General features: G+C 45.0%; 1 protein-coding gene across 1 annotated transcript in view; it reads left to right on the top strand.

Annotated features, from left to right (window-relative positions):
• The window catches only part of STK11 (serine/threonine kinase 11), a 74,066-nt gene that overhangs the window by 16,662 nt on the left and 39,376 nt on the right, over positions 1-18,028 (top strand). The window contains exons 2-6 of the mRNA XM_024204380.3: positions 6,872-6,955; positions 13,225-13,314; positions 15,554-15,686; positions 16,481-16,617; positions 17,120-17,247. Coding sequence (XP_024060148.1) covers positions 6,872-6,955; positions 13,225-13,314; positions 15,554-15,686; positions 16,481-16,617; positions 17,120-17,247 — 572 coding nt within the window. The remainder of the gene's footprint in view (positions 1-6,871; positions 6,956-13,224; positions 13,315-15,553; positions 15,687-16,480; positions 16,618-17,119; positions 17,248-18,028) is intronic.

Genomic DNA, 18,028 nt, shown 5'->3' with positions numbered 1-18,028 from the left:
AGGCGGGATGTAACTAGAAATGTTGGGATGTACACTGGGACTAATTTCTTTATTCTGTAGTGAGGAAAAGCGCTTTATAAGAGATAGCGGGTGCTGGTGGTGGTGGTGGTATTATTACTTTATTTTAAAAGTGCATTGGTGAGATATTAGGCCCAGAGTCTGCAAATGACTCCACAGAGACAGACCTCTGTACGGTTGCAGATTACAGTGATGGGTGATCAGGATCTGTGTTGTGCCTTATCCAAAAGGAGGTGGTGTTGACAGCGGTGGATTAGCCACTAAGCCAACAAGGCCCGTGCCTGGAGGCCCTGGGAAAATGGGCGACCCCACGCCCCGACCTGCTCCGTCTGCTTGGTGCTCCAGCTGGGGAGCGAGGCTGGGGCATGGGGGCTTGTCCTGCTCTGCCTGCCTGGCACTCCAGCAAGCCCCTGTGCCCTGATCCCATTTACCCAGCAGGAGTGCTGGGGAGTGGAGGAGGCGGGCCCCCCCCACTTGCTGTGGCCCAGGGGCCCCACAAAACCCTAATCCATCCCTGGGTGTTGAGTGCTAGTTACCATTGAAAATAAGGCCACTTGTTTAGGCTCCCAGATTTTGATTTGGGTGCCTAACTTTGGACATGAGGGCCTGCAGATTTTTGGTTGTCGTATCTCCAAGCAGCATGGAGTCCCTTCCCACCTGTGTGCACACTCCCAGACCACCAGGCCAGGGTACTTCAGTGCTGAGAGTGAGTTGACAGCTATTAAGCACCTCCTGCAAATCCCTGTTTGTTCTTTGTTCTTGTTTATCCTCATCCAAATATTGATCTAGTCTTGCTTCACTAGGGACATTTGGCAGGGTCAAAGCACAGGGTGATTTAGCTGTAGGCCATGTTAATGGACAGATTGGGAATACTAGTATTGGAGTGGGGTGAAAGAGCTTGACTCTTAAATGAGGGAAGGGGGTGGTTGAGTTATAATTTCTAAATCATTGCATGGTGAAGACTTTTTAAATGTCTATTGACTCTACCCAATATCCCCTACAGCAAGTGAAATTAAATGTCCAGAGAAGTCTTAACTTGCTGATTTCCAAACTTTTAATAGGACTAAGGGCGATATCATTTTACCATTACCATGTATAGACTTGGAAAGGTTAATGCAGACTACTTAAAGAAAATCCCCTGGATTGTCAACTTCTGTCTACAGCTTGAGGGCCATATTGTCTCTGTGACTTAGTTGGAGCTATTCAAGCAACTTGTCTAATGCATGGGAGGATAATGTCATCTTTGTGTCAGTTCCAATTTATTGCAGATTTGCTTTTCTTTTTAGAATTTGTGGCATATTGTGGGCCTTTATGCAGGTTCATCAGAAATGTTCACTATCACATTGCAGCGGAATATCCAAAAATGGAAAAGCTTATTTTCTTCTAGAGAAGACAAACATCATTTTGCATAATTCTGTCATCCAGTTTGGGTGGAAAAACACAAATCAACTGCCCATGCTGTAGATTATTTGGAGCTTGAATTGTTACATTTAACTCATTGGCTTCATTGGATCACTCCAGAAGAGGCTCATTGACATTAGCTATACAGTTAGATTGGGTGGAACTTGTGGTACTTCTGTTCAGCTGGTAGTTCACCTCAACCATAAGTGGCCAAACTAAAACTTGCCCATTTAAAATAAGAGGCCATGGAAACCTGTGATATGGCTATGGAGGTGTGGTCTGCAATGCCATATCCCAGCATGCAGTGCTGCGCTTGGCCAGAGTGGCGTTCCATTCTCTACTCCTCTCAGGCCGCACCTCTTTCCAGGGTGATGGTGGCTGCAAACTGTCACACTGCAGCTTGGATCTGGCTCTCTGCTTCCTAGCAAGTTGCCTGTGGAGCCCTTAGTCCAACTTTGGGTGTCCCCTTTGTAGTCCAGTGAAAACACCAGAAAGAAGTGGGCTGCTCCTCTTCTCAAAGTATTGGGTCTAGTTTAAATGGCATTTCCTGAATGGTACATTTGTGCTGAAAACAGGTTCAGTGTACAAATCCACATTGTGAACTGTAATAGCTCATGCACAGTGGAGACATGGGTGGCTGGCTCCCCCTGCCAGAGAAGATGCTGCATGAACCTGGGGAATGTGGAATAGAATAATAGCTTTAGTTCTACTCGTTAGCAGAACAAATGTTCTTTCCAGACAGAGTCCAGGCTAACCTTGAGGCCCTTTAGATAGGCTTCACTGTTCACTTTATTCCCCTACTTTCCATATGTCTGTTTCGCTTGTAACACCTTTTTTTCTGGGCCTGGGGCTGTTGTACCTTTTCAAAGCTCTGTTAAAGCCACAGCTAATCTGCCAGCAGGTGTTGCTACTGAGTGATTGGAGGTTAAACCTTTTGCACAGGCAAGCTGCCTGCACAAAGCCCCCTCCCCACTGCTGGTTTTAGGGAGCAAAAGACAGAACAGGGCTAGAAATGGGTGGAGGGGGTCATTGAGGCAGTCTCAGGATTCCATCTCTAAGTATTATCCACTTGATAAGAGGGCAGGGGGAGGCACCCAAGGTTATTTTGCTGGTGCTACTGCTGTGGAGAGGGGGTGGATTATCTCCCACTTCTAAGAAATGTCTAGCCGTCCTCTGCAGATAGTTATGCAGTTCTGGAGCACCCAAAGCCTGTGGCTGTTGAGCATTTGCTATCTTAGCATATTGCTTGTAATAAGAACTCTGCACATACTATAACTCTACAGCATAAAAGAAGCCCAAGGACTTGAAGTTGTATTTGCCTTCCCGGTTATGTTGACGACTTTTTTTATTTTGTTTATTTTTTTTTTCTTTAAATGTGTGCTTGGCGTACAAAAGCCCAGCCACATGGATTATGTTCTAACGTGGGGGAAATATTTGAATTGGAAGGGAGTGTCAGATTCTGCCTGAGGCTAAAAGTTCGACTTCCTGTCTAACCCTGTAGCTTGTGAAAACTGAATTTGAATGCAATCTTCTTGCTCTGTGTGTGTTTTTTTTTTAGACTTCTAAAAAAAATTCCCACATATTGACATTAAAAAAAAATCGTACATATCTTCTGTTGTGCTTCGCTTGCTGTGGCTACTGAAAATAGGCCAGTCAGATTCACTCTGTTTCTAGTTGGTTTCACTTTTCAGGCCCTCCTGTGTTAACACAATAGTTTCCTTGTGTGGGCTGCAAATGCTACCGGGGGAGGGGAGGAATATGTCTGAATGGAAACAAACCTACTTTTAAAAAAAAGAACTTAGCCATTTTATGTTTTTGTAAAAAATCTTTGTCTTCAGAAACTAAAATTAGGGCTTGAGATACCAGTGTCCTATTAAAATGCAATATTTTTTGCAAACACTTTAAACCCATCTGAATGTTTGACATTAATTTGGAACGAATCGGAACTTCAGCCGAGGGCACTATGGAGCTGCCCAGATAGTTTTCTGTTGCATAAGAGGAATTTAGATTTTTATTCAGCACGATCCACCTGTACCTAATTCTTGAATCTGCAGTTTTAGTGCATAGATAATAACAGGTGAAGGATGTGGTTCCAGTCCAGTGGAGACCTCTGGAACAACCTGAACCCGGAACAACTCTTGCTGGGCTGCTGCAATGATGTTGTAGTTCACCACTCCCCTGGCAGTCTGAGATGTCTGTCTTCCCTTTTATGGCTATGGATCCAATGCGCGGTGTGAGATGTAATGCACTTGGACAGTGACGATGTTGCTCAGTCTCAAGGCACCTTTGATAGCTAACTCTCCTGTGTTAAAGCAAGGGGGGAGATGGGGAATGAATTATGGTAATACAGGAAAACGATAGATTTCCTTCATAGACGCAGCCTTGATTACTTGTGTATCTCCTTGAATAACCACTCCAGGAAGAGCGGTAGCACGTGTAAGCTTTCTCTTTGCATAATTAACCTTCCTTGATTAATTCTCATATGGAATAGTAACCAAGAAAAGCTTGAGTTGAAGTAACAAGTCCTTGTCCCTTCCCCATCCCCATGTATTCCGTGCATGTGGATACCCATTGGCAGTGACTGAGAAGGGTGCTCTGAAGTATAGAATGTTTAATTGCAAACCGATTAACCTCATGTTGCACTCTTTACTGTTTAACTGTCTAATGGAGTATTCTTGTTTTGTCAGGACACCTTATGGGACACTTGGTAGTCATCCTTGCATTTTGAAATTTTGTTTTATTTACTATTACAGTGATCTTAGCTGTTATCTCTCTCTCTCTCAGATTAGAGGGGGAAATATCTTACTCCAGTTTGATCTTGTGTTAGATTGGAGGTCAGACTAGATGATCTAATTGGTCCTTTCTGGCCTTAAATTTTATGAGACTGAATTTCTTTAGTTGATTTTTGGCATCTGCCTGAAATCATGCAGTCAGTTGATTAGTTTCCTGTGTTTTGTGGAAGCCTTGTGTGAATAATGAACAAGGAAAGAGTAGTCTTAAGTGACTATAAAACCGCAATTGGCCATAGGAATTAAGGTAAAGTGTAGTACTTAGAATTGGTTTAACTCCTTTTGGAAAACACTAGATTTCAAGTTGATGCTCCCTTAACATAAGAATTGTCCCCCTGAAACAGAATGATGGTCCATCTAGTCTATTATCCTGTTTGTTACAGTGCCTGATGTAGAATGCATCAAAAGGAGTAATGCACCTAATTATGCAATGTTGCCCTATGCTGTGACATAGCACAGTTCTATTTCTTGCTTCTCTTACTGCTGATAAATGCATTGATAGCCCTAGCAATTTTATCCTAGCTCATGTAACCACAGATGATGGTGTTCATACATTCAGAATCATGAAGTGCAGAGAAAAAAGGTTTATTAGAACTGGGCATCCAAACAGTTTGGTAGATGTTATGTACAATTCATGGTCCATCTCTAGAGGCTCAGATGCAGAGGCCAGCTGTGAATTCTAGCCTTCTAGCGTCTCTAGCAAGAGTGCTTGATCTGGGGAAAACTCATGAATCTGCTTCCTGCATATTATAAAATTCAGGGTAGTTTTGTGACTTCTACCCTGAACTATTGACTGGAAAGGATGCAGAGTCCATCTGTAGTCACTTGCTGGAGAAAGACATATCCTGTAAAGGCAAGCAGTCTGCAGGGCATGGATGTCCCTGTGCGCTGTCTTCCTTTGCTAGCGAGCAGTGTTCTATCTGGATGACGTGCCAGTGGAACCCTCTGGTCAGCTTCCTATGTGGGGTGACATAGCATTAGATTGCTCTTCCTGTTATTGAGCTTGCAGTTGCTCAGCTGTTTCTTACTTGACAAATGGGGAGGGGACCTCCCCCCCAGTGTTCCTCTATAAAACATTGAGTGAAATAAGCCTAGCCAAACTTGATGGATACCCTGGCTACCAGATGTACCCTGGAAAGAAAATTGCAATGAAAAACAAGCCTTTAGGTTGACAGATGCTGCAGTTCATCCCAACGCTGTGTGCCAGCACAACTGGATCTTGTGAACAATTCCACCGTTTCCTTACTCTCAATTAAACATCCTCTTGCTGTGTTGGGAGCCAAACGCAACAGCATTGGACTAATGCATGTGATGCAAGAGAAACTGCCTAGAAACAATGCACGTACTTAGAGTTCTCTGTGTGTAAAACGCCGTCTGTAAATATTAAAGCACTCTCTAAAGTATTATCTTTGTTTTTCAGAAGGGGGGCAGGAATAACTGAGGCCCAAACAGGTGGAGTGTCTTGCCCTCAGTCATGCCGATCTCCATCCTTGCCCATGATCCTGCCTAAGCGAGTTAACTTTTTTGCACTTTGCTATAGCTTTACAGCGTGCAGGAGTTACCTAGACCAAATTCTGGACTATGTGTGTGGAAATTGAAAGTTAATACACAACAATAGATGGTGAAAGTAAATGAGATTTAAAAAAAAATCATCTGTTTTAATGAACTCTGGTGTTTAGTAACACAAGCTTATTTTAAACCTAGGATTTATCTTGACAGTGCCCCTCCTCAGGTCAGAATTCCCTCCCTAGAAGCACCTGATTTAGCTATTGTAAGACCTAGTAGCAGGGTGAAGTTGCGTGACTAGAGTTTTCTTTTACATCTGCAAAGAAAGCTAGATCTCTATCAGAATTGAATCAATCGTTTGACTTGTAACTGAAAGTTTTGGAATATGTAGGTACTGGGCAGGGTCAGCTCTTCAATGTATTACTTGTGTTGTTTCCCCAGGCTTTGTTTTAATTCCTCTCCAATGTTTGTGGAGGAAGTATGGGACTATGGGTGGTCAGGTGTACGTAATGTGGCTCTTTTTGCATGGGATGGGCGATGTGATGCAACATTTCTGGTGGTGGTGGTGGTGAGTATCTATATTTTGAAAAACAGCCAAAGGTGGGGCTAGAACCTGGGTTCCCAGCTTCTAACGAGTGACTGTGCTATCTAAATGTAGAAGAAAGCAGCATATATCTGCAACTGACTGTTTTTTCTATAGCATTTACAGCTAAACAGGATTCTATTATTGGTGTTTTAATGCCACGCCAGGTACAGCCACTACACTAGGCTTTGGAGCTTGCACTCATATGGAGTTTCTGGATTTTGGTGCACCAAGGCAGCTGCAGTTGTTCCTTGGGAATAGTTCTGCCTTTGTGCACTGGTGAACTAGAATGCCCATACCAGGAGTATTGAGTGGCCAGGCAGCAGTAACTGAAAAGGACGCCTGCCTTTGATTCTAGTCAACTAACACGTTTTAAGGTTCTAACCCTGGGTTAACAAACCCAAAAAACAAGCTCAAAGCTCTCTGTCAAACAGAATTTATCGCTAATCTTGAGTGAAGCAGCTGGGATTAGCGTGGTCTAAAACTACTTTACAATTCAAGCAACTCTAAAAAAAATATCATTTTCACTCAATAGTAGGGAAATACACTTATTTATTTTTCTTTCTTCCCCCAGGGAAATTCAGCTCCTGCGACGATTACGACACAAAAATGTCATCCAGCTGGTAGACGTGTTATATAATGAAGAGAAGCAGAAAATATATCCTTTTGATTTTCACTCAGGTGTTGATATGAAGGTTTTAATGCTTGTTACTTAGATTGTGACAGTTCTAAATCCTCATAGCTTTGATGTTCTGTGTCTCTAAAGGATTCTGCTTTAGTTGGTTAACACCCATTTGAGTATTTCCTGGACTTGAAATTATTCACTAGTGTTAACAAACATTCTGCATCTCGGTAGCACTTTCCATCCAAGCACATTTCCTCAAGTTCTCCACATCTCCTGTCAAGTAGAAGTATTGTCTACAGCTGGGGTACAAAGACTGGAACTTGTTGATGGTCACAAAGTAAATCAGAACTGGAAATAGAACCTAGATGTCCTAGTTCCCAACCTCCTGCCCTTACTACTAGCTAATAGTGCCTTCCTCTTTGAAAAGAGATCCCTCACTGTGTGTGCAGCAAAATGGAGTAATTCCTTATTGTAATGCTGTTCCCTCATGGCCTCAGGTGTGGTGTTCTTTCCTTTTTTTTAAACCATCCAGTTGTTCTCTAGAGTACAGATGCCTGCCAGCACTTCTACCTTCTTTGTGCAGGAGTGTGTACTACTGAATTCTGGAGTCCTTCTCTAGAGGCAGTTTGCTGCTTGTTGTTCTTAACAGGTCAGAACTGGCTCCCAGACTGATTAAAACCACCTTGTATTTTTTGCAGATCCCTTCAACGTCCTTTGACGCTGCTTTAGGCTATGTCTCTGCACTGCACTTTTGTCGGTCAGGAGTGTGTGTGGTGGGGGGGGAAACCCACTGATCAAAAAAAGTTTTACCGGCAAAAAGCACCAGTGTGAACATCACTTTGTCAGCGGGAGGCGCTCTCCCGCCAACAAAGCTACCGCGCCTCATTGGAGATAGCTTTATTTTGTCGGCAGGACAGCTCTCCCCGACAAAGAGCAGCTACACTGCGTACCTTACAGTGGCACAGCTGTGCCGCTATAAGGTGCGCAGTGTAGACATGGCTTTAAACAGACTAAACCTGACGATAGACACGAGAGATGGGAAACGTACCACTCCCACGGAATTTGCAACCTGACTTTTCAAGACCAAACCATTCCGGTTTTGAAACCGAGCCTTGGGTTGTGATTTCTGAAGAGAAACACCGAGACCTCAAAATAATATTTGACACTTCCATGGCCTGCTGCATCCTCAAAGCACTGCACAAACGTTAACTAATTAATTCAATACACTGTTCTTTTACTTCGAAAAGGAGACCAAAACAAAGTGAGCAGCCAGACAGTTCCTAATGAGGCTGCTACACTCCAAAGTGCCTTTTGGCTTAAACCAATTTGACCTTATTGAGTCAAACCATTGTTGTCTTCCATGTTAAATGGTTGCTTTTATTTTCAACAATGGCTTCCACGTACGGAGTGCTCCCTTTACAGTACATCAGTGGCCAGCTAATTTAATCCTGCACTTAATTAGATCGAAGCCTTTGCAACCAAGTCATTAGTATTAAAAACTGCATCACAACTTTTGCCCTAATTTTTCTCTCTTTGGTCAGTTACTATTGGATAATTCAATGACTGTCCATAGAAAGCTGCCGTTTAATTTAATAAGCAGCTGAAATTCCGAATGAGAAGGGAAAAAGAGCCCAAGGGAGACCTCGTGTGTTTGTAAAAGGTGTTGACAGCTCATAGCTGTCATTCAGAAATGCTTGTGTCAATAAGCAAAGGCAGAGAGAGTGATTTTTCCCCCCCTTTGCTTTCCTTCTTCTCTGTACCCTAATAATCTTTGAAAACCTCTCTCCACCAGCACTGTGCTCTTGGGTAACACTGGAATTGACTGTTTAATTTCCAAGCTCCAGCTGCCTTATTTTTGTTCAGTCCACTGGATTTGCTTTTCTCCCATTTCTAAATTCCCGTGAGGCTTCTGAGTTTATTCCCATGCCTGCTTACTCTCCATGTGTAGACCGCTACATTGAGAGACTAAGCAAGGGCAGCCATTGGGCCGAGTTTTATGTTGCAGAAAGGGTCTTTACACTGGAGAAGTTATGTCTCCACTGACAAAGGCATGTGTTTATCACGGGATAATTAACATGGGTTAGCTATCCCACTGTGAAAACAGTGGAGAGAAAGCACTTTCGTTTTACTGGGGCATAAGCTAAGCAAGGTCAGCCCTGGCTGGGGTATAGTGCTAACCTCTCCTAGATACCTTGCAGTAAACAGTACATGTGCCTTATCTCTACTTAGGATTTTACTGTGAACTAACCAGATAAGTAGCTGAACTCATTTTAAAACCAGTTAGAAAATTTCCCCAGTGTAGACAGCCTCCAAAGGTCCACATTATAGCAAGACCTACCAAGGCCCTGTCCACAAGGGAATTAGCATCATGACAGGTATGCTAGATCTGCTTTACAAATGCTGTAGTAGCATAGCTGCCCGATACAGTGCAGATGTTTCCTACACTGGTGGGAGGGTTTTTTCTGTCGATGTAGTTAATCCACATCTCCAAGAGACAGTAGCTAGGTCAGTGGAAGAATTCTTTTATTGACTTAGCTGCGTCTACATCGGGGGGTTCGGTTGACCTAACTCACGTGGTCAGAGAGCAAAGTTTTTCACTGTCCTGAGCGACCTAGCTAGGCTGATCTGATTTTTAAGTGTAGACCAGGTCATAGTCACATTTTATCCATGGCTGTTGCCAGCAGGGTTCTAGCATGGCTCTCTGACTGCAGTCAGATGGGGGAATCTCTCAGGTCAAGGAAATTGTTGTTCTAGCACAAACTGTCTGAACGTGGTGGTGGCTAAGCTCATATGAACAAAGCCTCATCATGGATTTGGAGGTTTTGGGGAACTGGATTGAAGGGAGGGGAATGATTTAAGTTAGATGTGATGCCTACAAACATTATCCATCCGAATCATCCTTTTTAGTTTAGAATTTGAGCAACTCTTGGTGTCTCTTCCCTCCTTCCTCCTTCTCTTCTCCTCCCCCCCCCCATTATAAAAGACCATCTTTGTCTCTTGAAGCGAAAGCTTTCGCTATTGAAAAGTGAGTTTCCAGAAGAGCAGCAGAGACCTATTTTGAACCTGTATTCCACCATGGCTTTGCCAGTGTCACCCACTTTTGAGGTCACTAAGGTGGTAGAAGTGAAATGTACGCTTTAGCCATGCTTAAGCTTGGCAATGCACCGTTTAACAAGTTGCTTGGCTGGTCACAGGCTTCATTGATTTTTGGTACCGGGAAAGCTATGATGAATGGATTAAAAAAAGACTTTGGCATTTAACAGGCCATTGAGCAGATCTGCTGTTGATGGGAGGGCAGCACTGGAGATGAACGGAGGGCCTCATTCAAGCAGAAAATAAACCCAATTTAATAAGCAAACTCCTGGCTGGCACCCTCTCCTGATGGCTTCTATTATCAATAAATGCAACTGTGTGTGGGAGGAGAGCCCTACTGAGTGGAAGAAATGAGAGCTTCAGCCTTTTCATGGTTGCCTGTAATAGATATACTCAGTAAAACCTTCCAGCCTGAATTATGTCTGGGTTCTAATCTAGTTAGCCAGCCAGAGAAGGATCAGCTCCAGGTAAGGGGGAAGGAGGGAAAAGAAGGCACAGTCTGGCAGCTAGTTAAACTGGAAGTAGGTTGTCCTTTCTAAAAAGGAACAATAGCTGGAGTTCACTCTGGGAGACTCCCATGAAGTGAGCGCTAGCTTTAGCATTGCTCGTTTGAAGGTGGGAAAGTTGCTGTCTTCCCACTTATTCCCTCCTTTGATGCAACCAGCCCGGTTGCTTCCTCAGTGGTTAGAACAAGAGAGTGAAACTTGAGAGAGCTGGTTTCTCTTCCCACTTCTGCCACTGACTTACTGTGTGGGTCAGTCACATATCTTCTTTACTTCAGTTTCCCTCTCTGGAAAAAAGCCCTGAATGAGATATGTAGTATTGCTGATTTCATAGGCTTGCAAAGTGCTTTGAGATCCTACGGTGGAAAGTGCTACAGAAGTGCAACTTCTTCATAAGGATCCCATTTAAAACAAGCAGTCTCTCCTGTGGCCGTCAGTAGCCCCAGAACAATTGTCATGGCATCTGTGGCGATCAGCAACTTGGTTTTTGGCCTAGGCCAAAAAACATCTGCCAGGAGTGATTAACATGGGAAAACTAATGCTCTGCACTCCTAGAGCCCCTGTTCCCAGAGTCATGTTGCTTCCTTGTCTGCATCTCAAAGATGCTATGCCCTTGCATAGCCACCCGATGTCTCAGGCTATCTGTGGGTTTAATGCAAGCACCTATAGGGTTTTCTGTTTGCCTCTGAGAGTCCAGTGAGAGGAGAAAAGAAAAGGTGACTGTTGCTTTTGGCAGCCAAATTGCTTCAGTTGTTTACCCTCTAGGTAACTCACAAATGCAAAGCTAGTGCTGGAGAGAGGAACAAATGTCAAAGTGTCTGTGTGGCAAAAGCCACTTATAATGCCTAATGTTTTAGTATATAGAGGCTCCCAAAGCGGCTTTCTCCCACCCTGGAAATGCTACTACCTTTGTGGTAATAAGCTGCCGCTTTTAAACAGCACATGGCAACACCCTGTAAATTTGGGACAGGAAATGAAGAATACCACGCTTCGTTGCATAGCTGATTTTTATACCCTGCTATTTCAAGAGGGAATATTGTCCAGGGCATTGGGAATAACCACTCCTAGACCGGTGAAAGGTGTCCTGGGATCTCTAGCTTCTTCAGCATAGTGAAGTCCACAGTGTTTGCATTGGGACTTCAGCCTGCTGGCAGATTTTTAGACCTGTCATTCACTGCTTTAGGGATACACACCTTCAGGTGAAGACCTGCCAGTTTTGTTCTGCCTCTGCAGCTGCAGACAAGGTGGACAGACCTCTTCACTGCAGAGCACCCTGGTGTTTGGTTCACAAACTTTTCCAAACCAACACCTACAATGTGAAATTTCTAGTGTATTTTGGGCTTTAATTAGCCTGGATCTTTGACACTCGTTGCCCGGCTTTTGGGGCTGAGCCACTTGAATGTTGGCTTTTTTCCTCACGAGCGCTGCAGTGGCACGTGTCCTGCTTGACCCTAGCATGGCTAGTAGGCTGGTAGAGAGAACATGCGCATCCTGCAGCTCGTGCTCGAGAGTGAGATTTGCCCAGCACAAGACTAGACGGCCAAGGCCCCCCTTTCCTGGGCCGGGGAAATCTGAGCTAGCTGGATAGTGCCCTTCTCCCCGTACGGTGGGGAGCATGTCAAGCAGTGGTGTATGGGCAATTCCTCTCTAAGGCCATCCCCAGCCTTATTTCATTTAGCACCCAAAAGCCCCAAACTTTTATGCCCCGTTGAAAGAGGCCGGGACCGTTGCTTCTCTCTGAGGACTTCCTACTAGCCGTTCCTGTCCATCAGGCCTTGGGTATTGGTGGGGTACTAGGTGGTGGAGACTGGTTCTCCCATGGCAGCCCCTCTCCCTCTTACTAGCTAACCACAGTTCTCATTGATTCCCTGGGATTTGCCATTCTGGGCAGAAATTGCTGAAGAGGAACCCTGGCCCATATTAGCCTTATCTCCCCCAGTCCTGGCCTGTGAGTGCCCGGACCTGGAGATCAAAGGAGCAGTGGGACAAATGAAAGGAAAGATCATCCCACGGAAACCCAGACCTTGACTCTGGAAAAATTTCCTCAGCCCCATTTCTGATATCCCTGTCTCTATTGGGTTTGGACAAAAGCCATAAGGTGAAAGCAAAGATGCTTGATTTCTTCCTAAAACAATGCCACCCCACCCCACCCCAAATTCTGTGTCTCTTAATCTGAGCCCAGCTATCTTTCAGCATGGCCAAAGGTGCTCTAGGAATCATGGGGCCCCATCAAAAGTGCTGGTCTCAAAAGAGAGAGGCAAAAATCAGACCTAGCTACCAATATTAGGGTTAGATGATGACACCTCCTCTTCCCTGGGATCAGAACTGGAGGGAGAGGACGAGGGAAATGAAGGAGAGGCCATTTCTTTGGGAATGCCTCAAGACTTAACTAAGGAATGTTACTGCTGCATGGAGCCGCCTCCACTGTGAGCCTTCCCTTTAAACAGGCAAGCAGCAAAAGGAGGAAATACTTTCCCCAGCTTCAAAATTGGATCCTGGCATCCTTTTAAACACTCTCCTAATAGAGGCAGAATGGGAGGACCCAACAAAACGTGGGCTTTGTGGCACAATGAACTGTGCACGTACCATGCAAGGGTACCGCCTGTACTGCTGCTCTCCAGTAGCACAGAATCGGAACTGTGGTCGTAACACAGTGCTTGCCTGGGTGAGCATTTAACCTCAGTGCTTCCTTAACTCTGCCTTCACGTATATGGTGATGGAATATTGTGTGTGTGGGATGCAGGAGATGCTTGACAGTGTCCCAGAGAAAAGGTTTCCAGTCTTTCAGGCTCACGGGTAAGTGCAGCTTCAGTTCTTAACCCACGTTGTGTCCATCAATCTCTCCCACCCTTGCTATGGCTCTTGAATTCAAGTGGATGTTCTTCTGCTCTGTCACTTAGGCTGCTGGCTGCACTTTAAAGCAAAACTTGTTATGAGCAAAGAGTACATCAGGTACCATCCATGGAGAAAATTAAAAGCTGATGGGTGGGGCGGAGCGGGGGGGAGGTTCTGGGAAGCAAAAGCTCTTTTTCTATTGTGGGTTTTTGGTGCCTTAGCAGCCTGAGATGCCTCCTTAATCCCTTTTCTGAAGCTCTGCCTAGTGTGCGCCTTAGCAGCTACAAAGAGACGGTTGAGGCCGTGCTGGGTGCTGTCGAGCTGCACCTAGTGGAAGTCCCTGTTGCATCTCGGTGGCCTGACAGAGGTCGATTCCTTCAGAACACTTTCTGTTGTGATCAAGCTTTCCTCTGAAAATGAGATTCCAGTTTGGAGAAGGGAAATAAAAGTCCCAGCGCTAATCAATTGGCACAGAACTAAACATAAAACTTGCTGATACGTTAGATCCAGATTTTGCAGCAGGTAAAATGTATCCTCCTGCTGTTTCATGGTGATTTTGTTTTATTGGGGGGGCATGTTACGGGAGTATGACAGAAAATGGAGAGCAGCAGCAGTGCGACTCCTAATATCCTGCCCTGCACGACCTGAGTGGGGCGTTTGGAACCTAAGCGAAATCCTTTCTTCTCAGGCTGCTCTGCCAAAAAGGAAAGACCTTTGGAGCCATTCAGCCAAGGACGAGGGAAATTGGGGCATTTTACTAATGAGACTGACGTCTTCTGAACTGAGAAAGGAGATAGAGAGTTAAATACCAGAGAAGAAATTACTGATCTTTGCTGATGCTTAATCTGTCCAGTACCCAGTCTGATCTGCTGTTTTGTGTATTTTGGTAAAGGCACGCTAAGGGTACATCTACACTAGCCATCGATCTATTGGGGATCGATTTTTCGCGTTAGTGTAGATGCGGATAAATCGATCCCCGATCGCTCTGCCGTCGACTCCGGAACTTCTCCACGGCGAGAGGCGGAAGCGGAGTCGACGGGGGAGCGGCGGCCGTCGATCCCGCGCTGCGAGGACGCGAAGTAAGTGATTCTAAGTCGATCTAAGATATGTCGACTTCAGCTACGCTATTCTCGTAGCTGAAGTTGCGTATCTTAGATCAACCACCCCCACCCCCCAGTGTAGACCAGGCCTAAGACTCCATGCTCCCTTGAAGCTCACAGCTAAGGAAACCTTAATACTTAATGGGTATTTAGTGCTTGTCTGCAGCTTGCCAGGTGCTGCTGCACCATTAGCTATGGGGCGAAGTAGGGGTTGAAATGAGGTGCAATTCAGTTGCCCTAAACTCTCCTAAGGGCTCTCTCCTAACAGTCAATCCTGTACTTCCCTTTCTTTCTCGTTCTGCTTCTGCCAAACCTTGTCGCTTCCAGCGAGTAATTCTGCCCCGCACCTTGACTTTAAACAAATTAGCGATGTGTTGAGAGAAGCCACCTCAGGTTTGTGCTTAGATGCAGAAGTGGACTGCCTTGGTGCAGCACTTACCGGTCAGAGTTCCTGCGGAGGTTGGATGTGCATTTTCCCCAGTGCACCCCAGCAGCAAAGGTGAATAGGCTCTGTCACTTTATATACTTTAAAAAGAGTTGACATCTGTGGATGTCAAATCAAAGGACACCTGCTTGTGTGCCCCGCTTTGGATAACCCACTGCATGAAAGTGCAAGGAACGCAATTCTGTGTCTCACTTTGAGACCCCATGAGGTGCAACCTGTAATGTCTACAGGGCGCTATTTGCTAAGAGGGATTGTAAGGAAGGTAGGAGTCCAGCACGGCTCGCACCACGTGGAACTGTGCGTGTTTAAACACCTGCTGAGCTGCCCCAAAGCAAAAAAAAATTCTTGGCAACTGTACTATGCTGCCAATCAGGTGAACTTGCAGCAATATACAGAATGGGAAGAGAGCTTTGCTCTAGAGCAGTGGGGGGATGCCCTGATGCCTAAGTGCAGCCGGTAGTCACTTCTGTGCTAAACATACAATGGACCTAAATCTCTAGTTTTCCAGCAGCAAAGACTAATGTAGGCCCAACCTATGTGGTCCTGGAGCACTGCTCTTCTTCCTCACTATGCATATTGGCAATAGCGCATATGGAGCTTTAGTCACTTGAATCACTTACAGTATCTTTTTCCCCCCCCCACTGACTTTTTCTAGGTACTTTTGCCAGCTCATAGATGGCTTAGAATACTTGCACAGCCAAGGGATTGTCCACAAGGATATAAAACCGGGGAACCTCCTGCTAACAACCAATGGGACACTAAAAATATCCGATTTAGGAGTGGCAGAGGTATGTGAGAGTGGCTTGTGAACCCCATTCCCATCTCCCTCTGTAGCGTACCAGCTGTAGACATACACACTGGAGACTTGGAGGGACACGAGCATGTGTGTGTCCAAAAAAGGTACATCAAAAGAACTTTATGGTTGCGAAAGTCAAGCACTCAAAAGTTAGGAAATTCCAGAATTGAGGTTGCCTGTGCCACTTTAGTTCAACCCCTTGTGCTATGCATTATTAGTTCACCTATAGTTACAATAGACTTTCATTACATGATTGCATACTACTTTTCCCACATTAGACCAGGTGAAAACTGGGATTTTCAGAGTCTGATAATTGGCCTGAGTTTAGATGTCTTTTCACAGGGACAGCAAAAGGCACATCCAAGAATCTAGGTACTAGAGTTTCTCAACAAAAGAGTTGTAAGAACATTTTTAACATGGGCAAAACAATCTCATTCTCTGAAATGGTTGAACTGTTTTACCTGAAACTTAAAAAATCAGACTGGGATAAACACACAGCATAGAAAACTTTTGTTCCAAACGGTTAGTCGGGCAAGGTTATAAGCAACTGAAAATGTGCTCTTTAGTCTAGGAAGTGTTAAGGTCACCCATAGTTAAGAGAGGCTACCAGCTCTGCTTGTAATATATACTACTATTTGTGGTATATTGTAGTCAGACCACAAGCTGGCCAAAGACTCGCCTGGAGTCTCACAAGGGTAAAGGTTTTATCGTGGATATAATCCTTGATCTCTGAAGAGTTTGTGATAGTAGCGTGAGAGTCACTAAAATGTCTGTCTCTTGCCACAGGCATTGCATCCGTTTGCAGAGGACGATACGTGCAGAACGAGCCAAGGGTCGCCAGCATTCCAGCCGCCAGAAATCGCCAATGGCCTTGATACCTTTTCAGGCTTTAAAGTGGACATCTGGTCAGCAGGGGTCACGTTGTAAGTACCTGCACAGGAACCCTGGGTGACTTTCTTCGGGCACCATGTTGTTCTGGGACTTGCAGCTGGGGGTGCTGTGTGAGCATTTGGGGCTACCGCTCCCTTTTGAATGGTGGGTAGATCCAGGAGCAAATGCCCAGAGTGCTGGAGAAATTGAGCCAGTCTCTCTGCTTGTAGTTCCATACCAGCCATTTCTCAATCCCTGTCTGTCCAGGTGTGTTTGGGGCTCCTGTTGCTGCAGTATCTGAGCACCTCACAAGTATTTGCTTAAAAAAGTCTTTTCCTTTCCAGCTTGTAGGAAAAATAGCTTGGTAAGTTTCTGGTTCACGTGTATGTGTGTGAAGCTACGGAAAGAAAGCTGTCTCAAGAGAGAAGTTAGGAATGCATTCGGGTCAGCATCTGTCATCCAGTTTCTCTTGTTTTCCTGATTTATCTGCTTGTTGAAGAACTAGAACTTGTGTTCCATATATTCATCCTCACGCTGTTCTTTCTGCATTTACAGATACAACATTACAACGGGTCTTTATCCCTTTGAGGGGGATAATATCTATAAGTTATTTGAAAACATCGGGAAAGGGGACTACACGATTCCAGAGGATTGTGGTCCTCCGCTCTCAGACCTACTTAGAGGTGAGTGTCTCTTTCAAATGACCTGAAGGATAAGGGGTAAAACTGTGGATGCCACAAATACCCGGCAGACATAGTACCGATGGAGAAGTGCCCCACTCAAAGCATTCAGTGAATGTAGAGAAGTCTGTTTATCAGCCTTTGCCCCTTTCAGAGTTTAAGGGAAGGTTTTGAATGTTCTGCGGTGCTATAGACTAATCCAGTGAAATGAGCTGCGAGCATCTCCTTTATAGCAACAAGTCCTATACTATGACTCCAATTTCATATGCTTTAGAGAGATTTTAAAACCTTGAGAGCAAACCCACCAAAGGGTGGATTTAAAGCAGCATCAGCGCTTTAATGCTAGTCTCTCTGAAGCAAGATTATTCAGTTAAGATCCTTGCCCAAGCCTTATAAAGCAGGACATAAGCATAATGGTGCCCGTTGAGGACACAGCTTCTGCTCTCGCTTTCTTTTCAGCGTCTGCTCTGAACTTCCTCCCTTGGAGCCTGAGACAGGGTGTTAATGGGTACTGTCTTTTGTGGCTTACCATATGAAATGCTTCACTTGATATCAAGTGTACTAATTCGAAGGAGCTGCCTCCTGCTATGCTCCTGACAGAGGGAGACTCCTCTAGGGTCTGCGTGGTGCTCAACATACAGGCCTGAAGAGTGAGTCTGCTCTTCCTTCTGCAGCTCAGCTTTTTGGAAGAACTTTGTGAGCAGTACAGTCATCAGCTGAGCTTCCCGTGATAGAGACCAGGGAGAGGTAGCACTGTTCAATGTATAGGAGACTTGACTGGGAC

The sequence above is a fragment of the Terrapene carolina genome, unplaced genomic scaffold, assembly GCF_002925995.2.
Source record: "Terrapene carolina triunguis isolate 2854851 unplaced genomic scaffold, T_m_triunguis-2.0 Scaffold194, whole genome shotgun sequence".
NCBI lineage: Eukaryota > Metazoa > Chordata > Testudines > Emydidae > Terrapene > Terrapene triunguis.
This window is presented reverse-complemented; position numbering and strand designations above follow the sequence as displayed.